A 17,700-nucleotide genomic window follows, 5' to 3' on the forward strand; every position below is an offset into this window, starting at 1 on the left:
GTGTGTGTGCTGGGGGGTGTGTGCATATGCATTTCACACTTCTCCACCAATGCCATGTAGGTGGAGACCATTGGTGACGCATACATGGTAGCATCTGGGGTTCCCATCCGTAACGGCAACCGGCATGCTGCTGAAATGGCCAACATGTCCCTAGACATCCTGTCCTGCATCAGCACGTTCAAGATGAGACACATGCCTGGTGTTAAAGTCAAAATCCGCATCGGACTGCACTCTGGTCAGCCTGCTTTGTTTCTCTCTCTTTCTCTGTCTGACACACATCTTCCAAGCCACATTAGTATTTTGGGGCATTTTATAGAATGTACAAACCACAGAACAGAATGTTTAAACAATAGAACTGAAAGTCCAAATGTAGCACCAGAACAGGTCGGCTTGTAGCAAGAGTGACTTTTCTGCTCAGGGAACAGTGCTGACTGCAGAATAATTTCAAATGTAACTGACATATTCAACAGTTGGCCTGTTAGCAACTAATTAAACATGTGCAGTTATCAAGTAAATGAAATAGTGAATGAGTTTTCAAGTAAACAGCCTTCCAACTGCCTTCCAGTGTAAAGAGAAGCCATGTACCTAACCCTTTATACAGGCAGAAAGTTCCTGTGATATATAATTATTTTGTCTTCTTCAGCGCGTGTCTTGCACATTGGGAGCATGGTGCCAAACACAGCAAAATTCCAATTAGCTGCCTCATCCAATTAGGCACTGAGGTCCCGCCCCCAACCCCATTACCACAAAGCAGGCTTGACTGCAGCAAATCCAGTGGCTGTGCCACATTGTCCACGTAAACCCCAGTAAAGATCCGGTGTACTGCACTAACTGAAAATATTGTTATGCGTCACTGAAATGGCATTAATATTTCATGTGTAATTTATGTGTTAATGTGGTTCGTGGTGGAAGTATGGATCGTAGTTTTGTGGTGGAGTTACGGGTGGTGGTTGGTGTGGTGGAGTTACTGGTGGTGGATTAAGTGTGTGAAAGGGGGCATATATTTTATATATGTCAGTGTGTTTCTGTATGATACACAATCAAGTTACACGTGTGTGTGTGTGTGTGTGTGTGTGTGTGTGTGTGTGTGTGTGTGTGTGTGTGTGAGACAGGTCCAGTAGTAGCAGGAGTAGTGGGCTTGACCATGCCTAGGTATTGTCTGTTTGGGGACACAGTAAACACAGCATCACGGATGGAGTCCACAGGCTTGCGTGAGTACTCCATCAAACGTTTCTGTCTGGTTGAAGTTTCCACAAAGCATCGTAACACACAGATCACCACTGCTGGTAGAGTGAGCATCACACAACACTCACTCTGTGCGAAGAGGAGGGACGGCCTTTCACTGAGTGAGACAAGGAGAGTTCACGAGCTTTTGTGAGAAGACTCAGGATCTGTTTCTATGATTCTATGTTTGCCTGTCTGAGTACGTGAGCTGAAACTGCCACTTCAGGAGTGCGTGTGTGTGTGTGTGTGTGTGTGTGTGTGTGTGTATGTATGTGTGTGTGTTCTACTGGTGTGCGCTAGCAACAGGTGCAGAGAGCTTAATCTACAGTGGACTTGATAAGCTCTTAATACTATCAGCTAAATTAGAAAGAAAATGCTGCTTTAATGGTGGTGTCCTCCTAGTGGTCCTGTGTCCTCTCTCCCCTTAAACTGTCTAATCTTTAATCAGGCCCTGGAACACACACACACATGCATGCACACACACACGTCTTGTCATTACTCAACTACCCTGTAAATCAGTGTGTGTCTTAGATGAAGGAACTTGTCTTACAGTGAGAGAAAGAATATTTTTTTGATTATGAATTTGGTCCAGTCTGGGTGACATACTTACTAAGCACTTCTGAGCCCAGAAGTGTTTAATGTAGAAAGAGCTTCCTACACTCAAGTTAAATCCCTTTAGTGGTCAGTCAGCAAAATGACTCTTGCTCATGAGTTCCTTTGACGTTTGACTGATTAAAACCATAAATATCTTTTATCTGCAGCTTACAGAATACATGTCAACCAGAGCACAGTCAGGGTTCTTAGAGAGCTCAGACTTGGATACCAAATAGAAAGAAGGGGCAAGACAGAACTTAAGGTAAAAGATAAACACACACACACACACACACACACACACACACACACACACACACACACACACACACACATACACACACCCCCCCATGAATACACAAACACACATGCACATGAATACACACACATGCATGCACAGACGCATTAAAAAAATACATGCACACGCACACCAGCACACACACACACAAACAATAAACATATACATATTTGCACTTATGCATATGAATATTAACACACATGCATATAAATATTAACATAAAGTTAAGATAAGTCTCTCTCTGTGTCTGACTCTTGCTGACCAGGGTAAAGGATTTGAGGAGACATTCTGGTTGGTGGGGAGGGAGGGGTTCACCAAGCCTCTCCCTATCCCCCCTGACCTTACCCCGGGGTAAGACAAATGAGTGCTGCCCCTCACCTCTGTGGTTCGCTCACTCTACGAACACAGCTCACACACATTCACTGCAGGAATGTTATGCAGAAGAGCCTACTGTTTTCACCATGTTCATGCCTCACCTGTGTGATGTCATGCAGGGCGAGTAACCATGGAATCAGCCTGGAGGAGATTCCCCTAGACAGACGGCAGAGGTTCCTTGATCGCCAAAAGCGGATGGGTTAAAAAAATACAAAACAAAGCCTTCAGGTACATGCTGTTCAGTGTTTAGTAAGGCTGAACACCTAAGCATGCACTTACTGAAAAGCAATGCCACATTTCTCTGCTCAGCAGCACCCCCTGCTGGGAAACAGAATGCACTGTATCCCTCAAACTTAAATGAGACTTCCTGTTCCTCTGGTGCTCCTCCCCAGGTGGTGATGTCCACGTTCCTCCAGCAGCCATCTGTAGACTGTCGGCAGTCGGCGGCAGAGATAGACAGGGGGGCTGTGGGTATTTACTAATGCCCCTTCTACACTCTTCCTCCTTACGCCATTCCCTACGAATGCAGAAGACGGCTTCCGCTACTAAGGACACTGGGATCACCCTACAGTATTAAAAATCATCTCAGCCCATCAGGCTGAATTAACTGTCTGCCATGGACAATGTTATGTAGAGGCTCAAGAATGTACTACAGTATGCCCTATGCTATATAATGCCTGTCTATATACTTGGGTTCATTCTAAGCAGAGTTTCCTTTAAAAAAAAAAAAAAAAAAAAAAAAAAAAAAGCTGAAAAACAACAACAACAACAGAAGATGCTCCTTTGTAAGGCATCTATATATCACTGCATAGTAAACTATGACTCAGAAAGGATTTACATAAGGGGTTTAACAGGTATTAAAAAACATAAAATAGCAGTGTTTAGCCCAAAAAATCCAAAACACCCTCTTTCATTTATGTTTTTATCCTACATTTTATTTATTATTTTGTTCTTGCTGAAAAGCAACACAGCATTATGAAATCTAAATTCATTTAGTGGAGCCACACAGAGGGGCCAGACCTGGTTGTGTGCACTTCCACACGCCCCAAGCAACCAGTTCAGTGCAGAGAGGCAACGGTTCCCTTTAATGTCAAGCTCTGTGGTAGTCTGTGTGCATACTGGCATTTACACCTCATCACCAACAGAGCGATATCAGGCTGTTCCTGCTCCCTGGTCATTTACACCATCCTTATGTGTAAATCAAACATGTCCTACGTGGTCAGATGGAGGAACAGTTGTCTGTACAGCATGCTGTGAGGCATAATGATGACACTTTGCGGCAGTCTGGAAGTGGACTCCTGGACCTCGTTATCCATCCAGGCACGACCACGCTGCATGCCTGCCATGGCTCTAGGTATCCAGGCATGGAAGCACTACACCTGCAGGAAACAGAGCAGCCCTGCCACCGTAGGACGTTGGTACTGTCAATCAACTGTGCACAGGACACGTGACTGTGTGCATAAGAGGCACACAGGCTATGTAAGAGAAGAGACTGCATTCATTCTCTTATAAATTCTGTATTGAAGAAGAAATATAGGTGCCCTCAACATTTTTTAATCAATGGACTGGCATTCAGTTGCACTTTTATTTATTTATTTAATGTGTGAAGGATGGTGTATCAATTTATAGTCAACTTCAAATATAAAAAAAATCCGAGAGGAAACTTTTATGTCTTTGAATTGCTGCCGTATTCAAATGATGTACGGAATACTATTCTCTCCTTTAACTTGTCCTAACTATGCTCAGAAGTCAGTAATTAAACATAATAATGACAACTCATGTGAGTCAAAGCATACGAATGCATTTTTTGTTCTCCCACCATCAACTGGAATATTTTTGAATAAGACTGAATATTTCCCTGTGATCCCATATTGGGTTGGAACAGCAAGTTCCAAGTTTCTAAAAAAGAGTAGATTTCCCCTATGACAATGGCTTCTCTCCACAGAAATAAGTTGTTCAGTATTCCCTCTTTTACAGATTAGAATCAGAATTTGTCTGGGTGTGTGCACTCGGGTATGTAACATACTAGTTAGACTAGTTAGTGCACAGACTATTTATACGTATTCAAGAAAATTAAAAAAGAAGTGATCATTTAAAATGGGGGCGATAAATAAAGTAGGTTTAGAGCCAGGCATGTTGAATATGTGTGAGTGCCTGTGATCCTAATCTGATGAAACATAATTATCTATTATTTAAAGTATATTGCAGAGTTCTGGACATTCTACAAAGATACATTGTGTTATATTGGAGTTGGGCACATGTAACCAGTTTTGTTTAAAGTGCAGAGTGTCCACTGTGGTTAATGAATGCTACAGCTCTAGAGAAAAAGTATTTTGTGCTGGCCATGATGACCTTGCATTTGTAAAACACATGAAAAGATTCATTAATATTACATAAATAATAGTATTGATGTGATTTAATACAGAACTTTGCATAGAAGCTTTAGACCCAGCGAGATGGATGGATCTCTCTCTCCGTGTGTGTGTGGGTGGCTGGTTGGGTGGGTGTGTGGCTTTTATAATTCTCCAAACATTCCTGAGAGAGAGAGAGAGAGAGAGAGAGAGAGAGAGAGAGAGAGAGAGAGAGAGAGAGAGAGAGAGAGTTACTACTAATATCACTGCTATACTGCGCCCATAAGAGGTGGTTTTAACAGCTGGTTATACGTTATAACAAGCAGTGGCCAGAGGCAGATATTAAAGCATGCCCAACTTCAGTGACATGCAGAGACGCAGATCGGATGCCATCTCACACTCGGGTGATTTGGGGAAGCGAAGTCTGAGCTGAATTGTAATTTGCCAAAACTAGGACAGGATAGCTCCGCCCATTTATCCTATACGAGCACACTTATTGGGCAGAGACACTTGGAGAAGCCGGATTCTATTGGTGTGGTTGGACAGCGTAACCGTGCAGTGATTGGTCGTTGACTTGCTCTATCAGAAAGGGAGTAGCGGCTCCCCGACCTAAACCACATTTAACACATTAAGCGACTGATTCCGAGGACGGACAGCCGACCTAGTGACCGATTAAACGGCATTCATCACTTTTTATTTTCCTTTTAAAATTAAGCAGTCCAAAGTGATCCCTTAGGAAGCCCGGAGCCTTACACCAACTGGAAATCGTTAGGCGTGTAGTGGAAACAGGTCCCACTCTTTCCACTTCAAGCGAAGACGATGAAGAATATATCAACCGAGGGCTCACTTATCACGCGCTACACGGACCTCCAGGGATCACGATAACAGAAGGTAAAACCTTTAATTAATGACCGTGAATGCCTGTAAATCAAAATACCATATATGATGCCACACAGAAGTAATAGAATGATATCCTGGAATTTGAACTAATAGCAATATATTTGTTATATTTGTATTTTTGCATAATCGTAACAACTGCGCTTTTACGTTTATTATTGTTGTTATTAATATTATTGAGTTCTAGTGATTTGTTTCGTTCATAGTCATGACATGTAAATCTACTGTTCTAAAAACTTTACTAACTTGACACGCATTAATTTGCAAATTCCTCTAGTCTTATTTGCGCTCGCCAGCTCACATTCAGATACTGGCGACTGAAATGGCCCGCCAACATGTTGCACAAGCGTGTAAAATGTCTGAACACTGGGACGGTTTCAACTCAACACAGATATAAAGCTGCACACTCTTGCAGCGAAGGCGGGGCCAGTCCGAATAAACGTGGGGAGGGAAAAGAAAACAACAAATCCTCGAAATGTAGGCCACCGCGCGTGACCCACTTCCTCGCACACAACACCGCGAGTGTGAATGTGGAGCACGCGCTCCACCCCCTCCGCGCGCCCCTCCGCGCGCCTCGGCACGGTTCCAGTTTTCGTGTGTGTTTTTCCCTGTGTGCCAGGGCGATGTTCAGCGGTTTGTACAGGGGAGAAAAAAATTGTAAGACGGAATCACATAATTTATTCTAAAGTCGTGGTATTTATGTGTATTTTTTAACACAGGCAACAGTTTGTGCTGTTATATCACTCTCTTCTCCAGCACACCTCATCTCTCGCAATATGTCAGTAGATGTCAGGTGACCTATTTTTTCATCCCTAACATAGCCAAACCCTCCAACAGCACAACTGTCCCTCACAAGCAACACATACAGGGAAGGTTTACCCTACAAGTCTTGTCATATTTAGATCACACAAATCCTACTGGGAGTCATTGTCTCAACCTCACATAGCCAGTCATAGTCAAGAATTGGAGTTTAGGTACTGGGGAAAACGTTTTATTCGTTTTATGGAAAACCTGCATCTCAGATCTTATAGGTCTACTTTAAATAACTTTTATAATCACAACTTATTGTTTAAATCGAGAAGAGTTTGCTAAAGGACAATTTTAACTAAAGTATTCAAGGGGGGAAAAAACAATTTTCTATAGCAGGTCAGAAGGTCTGAAAAAGCTGGACCATGGCTGACATGTAACTGTTACCTGGGGAGTGTGTGCATGTGTGTGACCTGGAAAGTATGGGAATATGTGTGCGTGTGTGTAACCTGGGGAGAATGGGAATGTGTTTTACAGGTATATGCTGCCTTTGATCCCAGCCAGCCTGCTTCGCTGCACCTCCAAGGCTTTTGTGGGTGAGTGTATCGGGTGTTCTTGGCCCCAGCTCTAGCCAGTGTTCTAAGAACGGGAGACGATGACGATGACGTGTGTGTGTGTGTGTGTGTGTGTGTGTGTGTGTGTGTGTGTGTGTGTGTGTGTGTGTGTGTGTGTGTGTGTGTGTGTATATATATATATATATATATTTTATTTATTTAAAATGTGTGTGTGACAGATATTTTGTTTTGGGCCCCCTGGCGAAGGCGATCAGTCTGAAGCTGACCTACTTTTCTTGTTCACTTCATACCTGCCGAGCTATTTATACCCATGACACACATGCACGTGGAGCCACACACCCACACACATGCATACACTCACACACGCACAAACACTCTCCTTCACTGGTATTACTGTGTAGCCAGACTGGCCCTGGTGAGACCTGACCCACCCAACCACCCTCACAGAAAGCCCACAGCCCAGCTCTTTGAGCCTCTCAGACTCTGTACACCCTAAAAAGGACATTTGGGCCGTCACTGCCATCTGATACTCCTCCTCACCCACGGCGGTTCAGAAAAAATGGCACCGGATGTTTCCCTGGCCTCCTCTTCTTTCCCCCCAGATCGAGTTGTTCTTTGTCCTACCATCGGCACGTGACGCCAGTATATTGTGTGAGGGCTGGTTCACAGCTTCACACAAGAAGGGCCTTTTGGAGGCAGTACTGTGATAACGATTAACGAACATGGCATTGTACAGCCTCTTTTAAACCGAGCAGGGGGTGACATGGTTGAATGCTGACTGGAAATGTTTGGCATGGGTCACCTGATGTCAATTTAAAGTAAATTTGAAATGACTGACGTTTGGGAGAAAAGAACATGCCACTTCTTCATTCACAATTCATTCACAACACCCACACCTAGCTCATATTTAAGCACAAATAATAATTAAACTATTCCTATAACTAACTAATAATTGAATAATTAGAATCTTCCTATGGGTAATTAATAAATGAAGTCATGGTCTGTACGTGAAAAAATGAATACTGTGTAAAATAATCTCTACTTTTGTTGTGCTTGTGATTCTTAATAGAGACAGAAGCATCATCCTGCAGTTCCACAAATGGACAACAGGAGGCGCCTCCCTCTGGATGGGGGTGGTAAGCCCAACCTCAGCGTCTCGGCCGTCCGTGTGGAGCATGTCCGTGAGCGGGTTAGGAGGGATATGGGCGATCCAGTCACCTCCTCGCATGCCACCAAGGAGGACATGTCGGGTGTGCCATGCAAGGTGCCCCGTTTCCAGTATGTGGACTTCCCCTCTCTGCACCAGTGCATCAAGCAGCTGTCTGTGCCACCGCTGCAGGGCTGGCTGGCCTCGTGCCCACTGGCCAAAGCACCTGCCTGCCAGCCCAGTGGCCCCAAGGAGAGGGCGCCCAAGTTTAAGTATGTGGATTACCCATCGCTCTACCACTGCATCCAGCAGCTGTCTGTGCCTCCGCTGGAGATATGGAGCTCAGGGCTGACGAGGCCCAGTCCAGAGAGGCAGAGCCCCTCGCGGGTGCTGGGGGACCAGAAGGTAAATGGAGAAGCCCAGGTGGCAATGACGGAGGTGCCGGTTGCTCACCAGCTGAGAAACGTGACACCAAGCTCTGGATGGGAGACGGGAGGGGGTGGCCTCTCAGAGCCAGATCACATGAGCCGGACACGCTCTGCTCCTAGATCAGAGTGCAATTCCAGAGTTGAGTCGGGTTTCAGGATGGAGCTGGAGAGCGTGGCGGCAGGAGATGAGAAGGCGTACAGGCCATCGGTCATCAGCATGGTGCACACCAACCGACGAAAGCACAGAACGATGCTGGAGGAGGGGGCAGAGTGGGTGGAGCAGCAGGAACCTTCAGATCCTACAGCACACGGGCAGCAGCAGGTCAATGAGGAGATCGTCTGTCCCTCCGGCAGGCAGATGCTGATGGAGCCGAAGGAGATGCTGAGTCAACACCATGTCCACAAAGACCAGGTGAACACATCTGACAAAACCCCCGACTCGCCGGACATAGTCATGTTACCATCGTTCAAGAGAAGCTATTCTAGTTTCTCATGTGTTGCTTGCTACAGTAAAGCAGGTGGACAAAAAATGTAAACATATTTACTACAGAATCCTTTGTTTTTGTGGGCGAAGATACTGGTAACATTCCAACTCATTTTGTTACTTCTGTTGTTCACAGACACCACACTGAGGCCTGACTGGAGACTCTTCAAAGATGTTATCAGTCACCGGTTCACTAACAGTGTGTCTTTGAACTATCGGTGCATTGCACTGCTACTGGGAGCTCCTGATTGACAAGGATTGGTCATGCCAGTGCTTATGGATGGTGTGTTAGGCAACGGGGAGACCAAGAGATCAAACTTGCATTAAACATACAAAGTCCATTAGAATTTATAACATGGGCCTACCGAACATGTGAGATGTTAAAAGTAAAGGCTGAATAACTGGCCATAAGAGATGGCAAACACACACATACACACATGCCTCATATAAAGGTTATATTTACTTTCCTCTTACTTAAGTGGTGACCACTTGATGTACTTGGCCTGTGGGTTCAAAGAACATAAATTAACTCTGGGTAGAGAAACTATCTGGTGAAACTAGCTTTAAGAACTGACGGAGTTGCTGATATTCCCTGTCTGTGGGTTTCTGAGCAGTGATATCTAGTGCAGTGTTTCCCAACACAGTCCAAACCCACCACATTTTTGTTGTAACCCAGCTCTTGGTACACCTGCACCAGGTATTCAGTGTAATGCCTTAAGGCCTTGGGTTCGGTGTTTGGGAGCACTGGGAGGTGGGATAGAGCACATATGTGGGCCGTCTGTTGGGTTGCGAGGACTGCATTGAAAAACACGGATATGGTGGCTGTCTGTCTGTGTCTGTGTCTATACAGGGCTCTTCAGGGCTGAGGAGCACATGTTAAGCATTATAGTTGAGATGTTCTCAGCCTTATCCATGGGGTTCTCAGCTCTAGAGGGGACTAAATATGGTTCAGAGAGTAAAGGATTTCTTTTTTATTCCAGCTATCTGGCTTTACAGATTAGCTCGAGCCAGAAGGCAGTATTAATTGGTGAAATAAACTACAAAATACAAAATAACTTTTACTTTTTGAGCCAGATCATTTCCACCTCTGCCCACCTCCCAGAGCACTGTGATGTGTTATGTAGCTCCTGTGTGCTGGGTTCAGGTGAGCTGAATGTAGGGGATTCAGGTGCGCTGATCATAAGAGGTTCATGCGAGCTTATTGTAGGGGTTCAAGTCAGCTGATATGAGGGAATTCAGGTGAGCTGGGGTAAGGCACATCAGAATGGCTCAGGGGCCTTGGGACCTAGGTTGTCTAGCATGAGCAACAATTAACTTTTTCCAAGAGGAAAGATGATCTGAGCTTTTGAAAACCAAGCATCCAACAGGACACAGATTCATTTGTGCTTTGTTCATTTGAGGTTTATAAGTATAGCAGTTCTGGATGACTAGCTTTGGGTGCCTATCCAAACAGTATCTATTGCTTATGCTGCAAAAACAGGTTTGTTGATCTATTATTACCTGATCTTTTTATTCTTTGTATTTCTACTGTCTTTTTTATGGCAATTGATGTATGGTTGTTTATAGTTGATAGATTTAACTTGACATATAAACCCATAAAAACTGGTTTTCAAAATGTTTCCTTGTTTGTGTGCATTAAAGATTTTTGTACAGAGATAAGCTGTCTGGTTGTTATTGAACATGGAATTTTGTGCACACATGCACTTCCTTTTCATGATAGCTTGAACATTTGAATCTAAACTTGTTCAACAGGTCCGATCAATGCCCAGGACTGATCTTGCGGTCCTTTATCAGAGACTATATAAAAGTATCACATCAAAGACCTTAGACTAGTTGGAACTGCTTAGAACAACATTAGTTTGACTTGCCATGTTTTGGGCAACAATTCGTCACTTGATGGACACAAGCCAAGCACGGCGTTGGTAAATTTGGGGATTCCCTGTTCAGGACGCAGGGCTGGCCCTCTGAAACAGAAACCTCCCGGAGTTCGTTCACTCACCTACAGTTCGGCAGCAACCACAGCCGGTTCACACAGCCAGAGTTCAACAGGATCCACCTATGTCTGTACGTGCTACAAGGAGGAAAACAGTTTTAAGGGAGAACTGTTCGGAGGAAAATGATGGCGGTGTGAAGAGGAGAAAACAGCGTAGGACGACTGGGAGAAGAGCGAGACAGAGGACTAAAAAGTCAGGCATGGGAACAGGTACTCGATTCTAGCTACAAGAATAATCTTTCTTAGTACATCAGAAAAACACTAAACCAATGTAAATCTATATATGTGATTAAAGTGCTTTCAAACGTGAAACGCGTTTGTGAAGTATGTCGGTACTTGCGTAGATCTTTCACTTTCACTTCTATGCCACACTCGGCTTTAACCGTGTCGTTAGCTCCGGGCTCGCGAGCCACTCGTTAACTCCTGTCACAAGTTAATTAGGGGAAAAAAGATTCACGAGCCAAATCAGGTGTGCAAGGGCATCTTGAACCAGTACAGCGCAGTGAGCCAGCGGGACTGGAGCCGAGTTCACACAGCAGTGTCTTGGAGCCGTTCCTTCTGCCACTCCGACCTCTTCAGCTTCTCTCTTTGGTGTTGTGGTCCAGACTCTTTAATTTAATACAGCCGTATATTTTAAATACACATGCTTTTCGATAGGTACCTCACAAGAAGAGGGTCTGATTGATGCCCCCAGTCAAGACTGTACCGTTTCACAGGTAAGAGACTCATCCCTGTTCAGGTGAAATGACCACAGAACTCTTTTCATTCCAGGTGGAAATCAATATATCTGCATTCATACACAGTGGTAAAAATACTTACGAGTTGGACCCCCCCCCCCCCCCCAAAAAAAAAGTGACTGAGGTTCTTGCTCTTCCACTCATGGGTTTACTACTGAACGCTAACTGTCTAAGATTTCAAATGTAAGAAAATTGTGCTTTTAAAAAGTGCATAGCATTAATACCTTAAACAGTGTCATTTTCTAAGATAATATTATAGTTTGTTTCTCCACTACCAAAGGAGCCAAATGTCCTCTTCAAGGAGCCAGATGTCATTGTGAAGGTAAGCACAACATAAATAAAAATGCATCTATATCCTTTAGAAGAGAAATGCCCTTTCCTTTGTCCATTTTAAAGCATCTGTAATTTAGACTGCCAACTTGCACCAGAATTAACCACAGGAGTCCAACTCGTCCTTTTAATTCCACCCCTCCCTCCAAAGACATGGACACTTAGTAATTAGCCTTCTATGAGCAGCATGCACATACAAAATAACTTACAGGCTGGGTAAACTGCCATCTGTAGATAAGTCTCCTGATTGGTTGGTACAGCTAGGCCATAATGAAGCATTTAGCTGCCGATTACAGAGCCCAGGACAAGTAAGATTTTTCCCCCCTCTATTTTAGGGAAAGCTGTCAGGATGTAAAAACATTTCAGTGTAAGTATTCCTTAAATTAGTTAGTTACAGGAGCTTTACTTTCCTGCTTGAACAAGAACAATCTCATCAGCTAATTGCTGGTTACCGAGCAGTGACACGTCTAACCCAAGCAGGGTCACAATGAATCTGAGACAGCTCTAACCAAACCCTGTGTGTGCTCTGTAGTGCCCGGACTGCTCCTCCTCACTGAAGCCCATAACAAATGCGTCTGGACTTGTCACACCTCTGCTCCTGTGCCTACGGTGTCCAGGGGCCCGTCTGCTGTGTGGCCACTGCCTGTACCCGTGCACAGCGAACGGCGGTGTCGCTGCCTGTACCAACAAGTCCTGCCAGCTCGTTGCCACACTGCTCACATGTGAGCTAGTGATGGACCCTGAGAGCAAGGTGTCCGGATGCCCTCTGTTCCGTGCCTGTCCCAAGTGTCACAATCTCATGATGCATGAGAAAGGGTGCAAGTATGTGACATGCAAACACTGCAAACACAGATACTGCTTCATGTGCCTGTGCGACAGTGCAGAGTGCATGAAAGACAGGGGTATGTACTTCCTCCTGCACTGCTCCCAACCCAGAGCTGGCAGGCAGAGGTTCCACACATGAGCAGCTGTGTACACAGCCTCTCAGCAGCAGAGCCAGCCACTCTGAGCCCATCAATTACTGGACGTGACTGCACGCATGTAATCGTTTCATTAGAGGGACCACATCACTCTATGATTTGGGCAACTAACCGCTGGATGAAAAACACAATGCACTGAGGTGTTCTTGTTTTTAAAGACAGGAACTAAAACTGCACATCCGAACATTACTAGCGATGTGCTTCATTACATAGTTATAATCAGAAGCATTTTTATGATATATGGAGGGCAAATCTGTAGAAAAGGTACTTTGAAGTCTAAAAACACAGGCTACATTCTGGGTCTCTTCCAAGCAACCCAAGGATTCTCAAATTAAATACATTCAGGAACAAAATTAAGGCCTTTTTTATTATGAAAGGCCTTTAATTAGATGACTTCGTAATAGTTATGACTACCTGTTCTGCATTTACTGTATTTTGAAGTTTGCACATTTTAACATGTTTTTTTTACTTTTAATTTCTCTTTTCTATTTACTGTACTCTCTTCACTTGACTTTCCTTTCATTTTCTTGAAGAGCAATAACAGTTACTTTTAATTCAGCTGATTTGCTATACAATTATATTGCATAATGTGCAATGTTCATTCTTTTAACTTGCACCGTTTTTATTTTATTGATCTTTTACTTTCTGTAATGCACTTTGTAAACTTTTTTTAAACACTATATAAACAGTCTGTCTTTATTGTTCATTGAGACTTTACCTTGTCACTCTGAGAAGCTTACACAACCTCAGCTGGTTAGTCTTACATACTTGATGTCACTCAGAAGCTAATTATTAAGGGGAACTTGAAAGGAATAATAGGTGTAAACACAGCAGACTACAGTGCTGTCACCTTTCCAGGCCTGGGGGTAGGGAACAACACTGCCGTAGAACCGGATTTCACTGCGAGTTATACTGTGTGTGACTATGTATGTGAGAAATAAACCAAACTTGAAACTTGGATTTAGGCCTATTTCAACAACCCTCAAACAAAACCAGGAACCTGATCCAAGGCTCAGTCAGCCATCCTAGCCCAGACACTGATCCACTGCTGCTTTCTTTTGTGAGTGTACCACCAACATAGAGGAAGGAACCAGGGCTTGCATCCTGATGAACAAGGTTAAGAAGCAAATGCTTTGGGAAATATAATATTCAGCAAATTCCCATAGAGGGAGGCTGGAGCCTCTTCTGAATTACCCCGACACCCACCCTCCCACATGTGCAAAATAAGGTGAGAACACTGAAGCCCACTTCACTTTTAATACCTGTATTAAGATAAAACACTGGACAGAGGGCAAACATCATACATGTTAGGGAACAAATTTATCGCTGCCAGGCACTTTAAGCATAGTAACAGGAGTGCAGCATCACTCAGTCACGCTGTTGCCTGGTACACCTGGACAGATGCCGTGTGCACGCCACGCCACATCACATCGGCAGGAACGGCCTGCGCAGCTCGGTCCTCTGCAAATGTCCTGCCAGAGCAGCACAAACACGGGGTTGGTGGATGAGACGTGAACCCGCCCCCACACAGAACCAATACCAAGGCTCAGGCTAGGAGGGGGTGCCGCCTTTGGGCCTTTGTTGGCGTCATGTGGACAGAGTCAAGTCTTCTGTGCCCTGCCAACTAATGTGCTGTGACACTCAGTGAATATGGCTGGTAAGAAAAACAAACCCAGAGCACCTTTCCAGTGTGATGGGAGAAAGACCAACAGAGGTGTTTAGAACACTGGTTGACTTAACTGGGAACTATCTTAAAAAAACAGATATGAAATGAAAAACTTCTTAATAAAAGTAAATCTTAATTTGTGTCCTCCTATAATTGTCAGGGTGACACAGTAGGCATCCTGGGCCTCTTAAGGTTCTTATCATTTTACAATAAGTCACACAGCCAGCCATGAGATCAGTAAAGGAACTTGCTATCAAAATGTTACTTAATGTATATCATTCATGTAATTACTTAATATTCAGAACGTTTATTGGCTGACTTAAGTAGAAATGTTTTGAGTCTCCAGATGAAAAAAGAAAATGATGTCAATGCCATGAAGAGGGACTGTGCTCAAATTCTTCCTACAGACCCTGGCACCCGTGCTGACGTCCATCAGGCCACGCCCCCCCTCGCGTGCGACCTCTGATGGAACCTGAGCCCGCCGCAGTTTCGGAAGGTCTTCCCGCACTGCGCACACGTATACGGCTTCTCGCCTGTGTGGATGCGGAAGTGGCGCGTCAGCGCCCATGAGTGGCGGAAGCGGGCGCTGCAGACGGAGCATGCGTATGGCCGCTCGCCTGTGTGGATGCGCTGGTGGATCTTCAGGTGCTCCATGCGGTTGAAGTCGCGGCCGCACTGGGAGCAGTGGTAGGGGCTGCGGCCTGGGGGGAACAGACTGCGCTTGGGGCTCTTGTGCTGGTGGCCAGCCTGTTTGGGGTGCAGGAGGCTGCGGTGCCGGCGCAGGTCCTCCTGCAGGTGGAAGGACTGGCCGCACAGCTTGCAGACGTGCTGGGATGGGCCTGAGCTCGATGTGGGATAAAGCTGGTGAGGGGCGTGGTTAGAGATGGAGGCCACGTCCCGGTGCGAGAGTGGGGCAGGGAATGCATCTTGTTGGCTGGGAGCAGCAGATGAGAGGAAGTCCAGATCTGGGATGTCTCCTGGGAAGAGGGAGGCATCAGCTGTTGGGGAATTAGAGATAAGAAACACCAATCACCAACTTCATCAACTACTGAGCTAATTACTTTAATTACTGATCTAATGATTTACATTAAGAGGCTGCTTACATGAGACCTGTGAATATAAACTGAAAAGGTGTTTGGCATTTCTGTTAAAACTCACCCCTGACGCATTTATGCATGTGTTTGCTACACCCACACTTACCCAGAGCGGTGCTCGACGAGGAAGCGTAAGAGTCTGACTGGCAGCTTTGCAGTTGGAGTGGATCAGGCCTCCAGTCCTCCAGTAACCTCGACTGGGCGAGGGAGAGGCAGTCTGAGCCGAACTCCTCTCGCTCAGAGAGTGAGCTAGACTCTGGGCCACCGCAATGCTCACCATCCTCCACCTTTACAGCTACCTCAGGCACTGCACGGCCAGCTTCACGGGACAAGGACCCCTCCACCAGGATTGCAGACATTCCAGGTCCCATGGTCACGCCAACACATGCCCGATCAAAATGCGAAGGGTTGTCTTGTATGCCTTGATGAACTTCTTTTATATCTGTATGACGATTTTAAAATGCAAATAAGACCTTGCCCCCTACATCATGCAGAATTATAACTCAAATTTAACTTTTTCTAGGGAACACATTTGAAGTACATGTTTTGGAACAATGCATTTGATGTGCTGAGTGTCACTGAACTGAGAGCTTACCTTTAGCCTCCTCTAACTCAGGTGCACTGGATTCTTCCTCAGTCAAATCGGGTTTCAGATCCTGAGTGCACACGCTTCCATCTTCTCGGATCTCGCAGAATGATTCCCTTTGGTACACACTCGAATTTGTTTCACTAGAAACACTCACGTCATACTTTTGCTCAACATCCAATAGAGAATCCACCCTTTGCTCTTCATTCAGATCCACATCAGCGGATCCACTCATCTGTTCGCTGCCGGAGCAGCCTGTGTTAACGGTAATCGCCGGGGTTTGCCGCTGTGCCTCCACCAAGAGAGCACGCACAGCACGGAGTTCGGTTTCTGCCGCTCGGAGGCGAGACTTGAGACTTTTGTTGTCACTCAGGGTCTCGTGCATCTGGTCGCGCACGTCCCTCAGCACCTGTCCTACGAGTTTAGTTATTTCGACGACCGCAATTTCGACGGCGACCCCGAGGGCATTTTGAATGCTTGCAGTAAGTTCATCTTGAAACGAAAGCGACAGCTCTGCAACAAGAGCAGAGTTTGGCGAACTTTCGTGGTTTGCCATAACAGTCTCGAACCAACCACTAAGTCTCCGTTTCTCTTTCTTTAATTTTACACAAATTATTTGGTAGTTACCGAACTAATTAGCTAAATAGCCGATTACATGTAATCACGTACACTTTCTCACAAGTACTAAACATGGGTTATGTTTTACCCTTCGATGTTTTGAAGCTTTTTGCACCGTAAGCTAGCTAGCTATCTGGCTAGCTTTTTTGTCTGAAGGTTTGCAGGATAATGGAGCTGGTTAGCTAACTAGCTAGCCAGTGAGCTACCTCGCTATTTACCTGGTATCACGTTTTCACGGTCTTTGCGCATTTTATCGCAAAAGAAAAAAAACAAAAAAGAAAAGACGAGAGTCTCGAGTAACTCGTCAGAAAAAATATCATTCGCATTATTTTTCTACAACTCAAGAATGCAAGTTAGACCCGTTTGCTAACGCTAGCTAACTAAGCTAGCTCTTGTTTGAAAAAGTGATCCAACACTAATCACTTCCTGTTTCCCAATCGTTGAAGCAAAGCAACCCCTCTTAAAGGAGCACAGAGCTGATTAAAAGAGCTACACTCGCCGGTTTCGCAGCCCTCCCCAAAATATGCCTGTAGAATATATATATCTACATGTGTCATGATGATAGTTTACAAACCAAAG

At 45.0% G+C, this 17,700-nt stretch overlaps 4 protein-coding genes across 7 annotated transcripts in view; 3 read left to right on the top strand and 1 right to left on the bottom strand.

The window, feature by feature from the left end:
- gucy2d (guanylate cyclase 2D, retinal) overlaps nucleotides 1-4,284 on the top strand; it is a 17,880-nt gene extending 13,596 nt beyond the window's left edge. Inside the window, exons 15-20 of one of the 4 annotated variants that reach the window (XM_035527239.2) lie at nucleotides 61-235; nucleotides 1,113-1,211; nucleotides 1,986-2,080; nucleotides 2,379-2,464; nucleotides 2,608-2,716; nucleotides 2,881-4,283. In XM_035527239.2, coding sequence (XP_035383132.1) covers nucleotides 61-235; nucleotides 1,113-1,211; nucleotides 1,986-2,080; nucleotides 2,379-2,464; nucleotides 2,608-2,692 — 540 coding nt within the window. In that variant the 3' untranslated portion in view covers nucleotides 2,693-2,716; nucleotides 2,881-4,283. Of the gene's footprint in view, nucleotides 1-60; nucleotides 236-1,112; nucleotides 1,212-1,985; nucleotides 2,081-2,378; nucleotides 2,465-2,607; nucleotides 2,717-2,880 lie in introns of those variants that run through there. The other 3 variants (XM_081719344.1, XR_014124910.1, XR_014124911.1) reach the window with 3 other exon arrangements.
- Nucleotides 4,285-5,444: 1,160 nt separating this feature from the next.
- si:ch211-284e13.6 (uncharacterized) lies at nucleotides 5,445-10,776 on the top strand. The gene is made up of 3 exons (XM_027025201.3): nucleotides 5,445-5,730; nucleotides 8,128-9,045; nucleotides 9,254-10,776. The coding sequence occupies exons 2-3, from the start codon at nucleotides 8,158-8,160 to the stop codon at nucleotides 9,263-9,265; spliced, it is 900 nt and encodes a 299-aa protein (XP_026881002.2). The 5' UTR covers nucleotides 5,445-5,730; nucleotides 8,128-8,157; the 3' UTR covers nucleotides 9,266-10,776.
- A 263-nt stretch (nucleotides 10,777-11,039) lies between these two features.
- LOC113586824 (uncharacterized) lies at nucleotides 11,040-13,376 on the top strand. The gene is made up of 4 exons (XM_027025198.3): nucleotides 11,040-11,320; nucleotides 11,768-11,826; nucleotides 12,128-12,169; nucleotides 12,710-13,376. Exons 1-4 carry the CDS (start codon nucleotides 11,176-11,178, stop codon nucleotides 13,139-13,141), a joined length of 678 nt encoding a protein of 225 aa, XP_026880999.2. The 5' UTR covers nucleotides 11,040-11,175; the 3' UTR covers nucleotides 13,142-13,376.
- A 1,019-nt stretch (nucleotides 13,377-14,395) lies between these two features.
- On the bottom strand, nucleotides 14,396-17,527 carry si:ch211-284e13.5 (uncharacterized). The gene is made up of 3 exons (XM_027025202.3): nucleotides 16,513-17,527; nucleotides 16,024-16,359; nucleotides 14,396-15,821 (listed from the first exon to the last, which is right to left on the bottom strand). The coding sequence occupies exons 1-3, from the start codon at nucleotides 17,057-17,059 to the stop codon at nucleotides 15,256-15,258; spliced, it is 1,449 nt and encodes a 482-aa protein (XP_026881003.2). The 5' UTR covers nucleotides 17,060-17,527; the 3' UTR covers nucleotides 14,396-15,255.
- Nucleotides 17,528-17,700: the final 173 nt, after the last annotated feature.

The sequence above is a fragment of the Electrophorus electricus genome, chromosome 8, assembly GCF_041902795.1.
Source record: "Electrophorus electricus isolate QZ-2024a chromosome 8, ASM4190279v1, whole genome shotgun sequence".
In the NCBI taxonomy this organism is placed as follows: Eukaryota; Metazoa; Chordata; class Actinopteri; order Gymnotiformes; family Gymnotidae; genus Electrophorus; species Electrophorus electricus.

What these genes read in the sequence shown, in the direction of transcription:
- si:ch211-284e13.6 (XM_027025201.3), top strand. Translation starts at nt 8,158, where the DNA reads ATGGACAACAGGAGGCGCCTCCCTCTGGATGGGGGTGGTAAGCCCAAC.
- LOC113586824 (XM_027025198.3), top strand. Translation starts at nt 11,176, where the DNA reads ATGTCTGTACGTGCTACAAGGAGGAAAACAGTTTTAAGGGAGAACTGT. An exon ending in AAAGTCAGGCATGGGAACAG is followed by an intron (nt 11,321 to 11,767) that starts GTACTCGATTCT and finishes GCTTTTCGATAG; the next exon opens with GTACCTCACAAGAAGAGGGT. An exon ending in AAGACTGTACCGTTTCACAG is followed by an intron (nt 11,827 to 12,127) that starts GTAAGAGACTCA and finishes CCACTACCAAAG; the next exon opens with GAGCCAAATGTCCTCTTCAA.
- si:ch211-284e13.5 (XM_027025202.3), bottom strand. Translation starts at nt 17,059, where the DNA reads ATGGCAAACCACGAAAGTTCGCCAAACTCTGCTCTTGTTGCAGAGCTG. An exon ending in TGAGTTAGAGGAGGCTAAAG is followed by an intron (nt 16,360 to 16,512) that starts GTAAGCTCTCAG and finishes ATCGTCATACAG; the next exon opens with ATATAAAAGAAGTTCATCAA. An exon ending in CTCGTCGAGCACCGCTCTGG is followed by an intron (nt 15,822 to 16,023) that starts GTAAGTGTGGGT and finishes ATTCCCCAACAG; the next exon opens with CTGATGCCTCCCTCTTCCCA.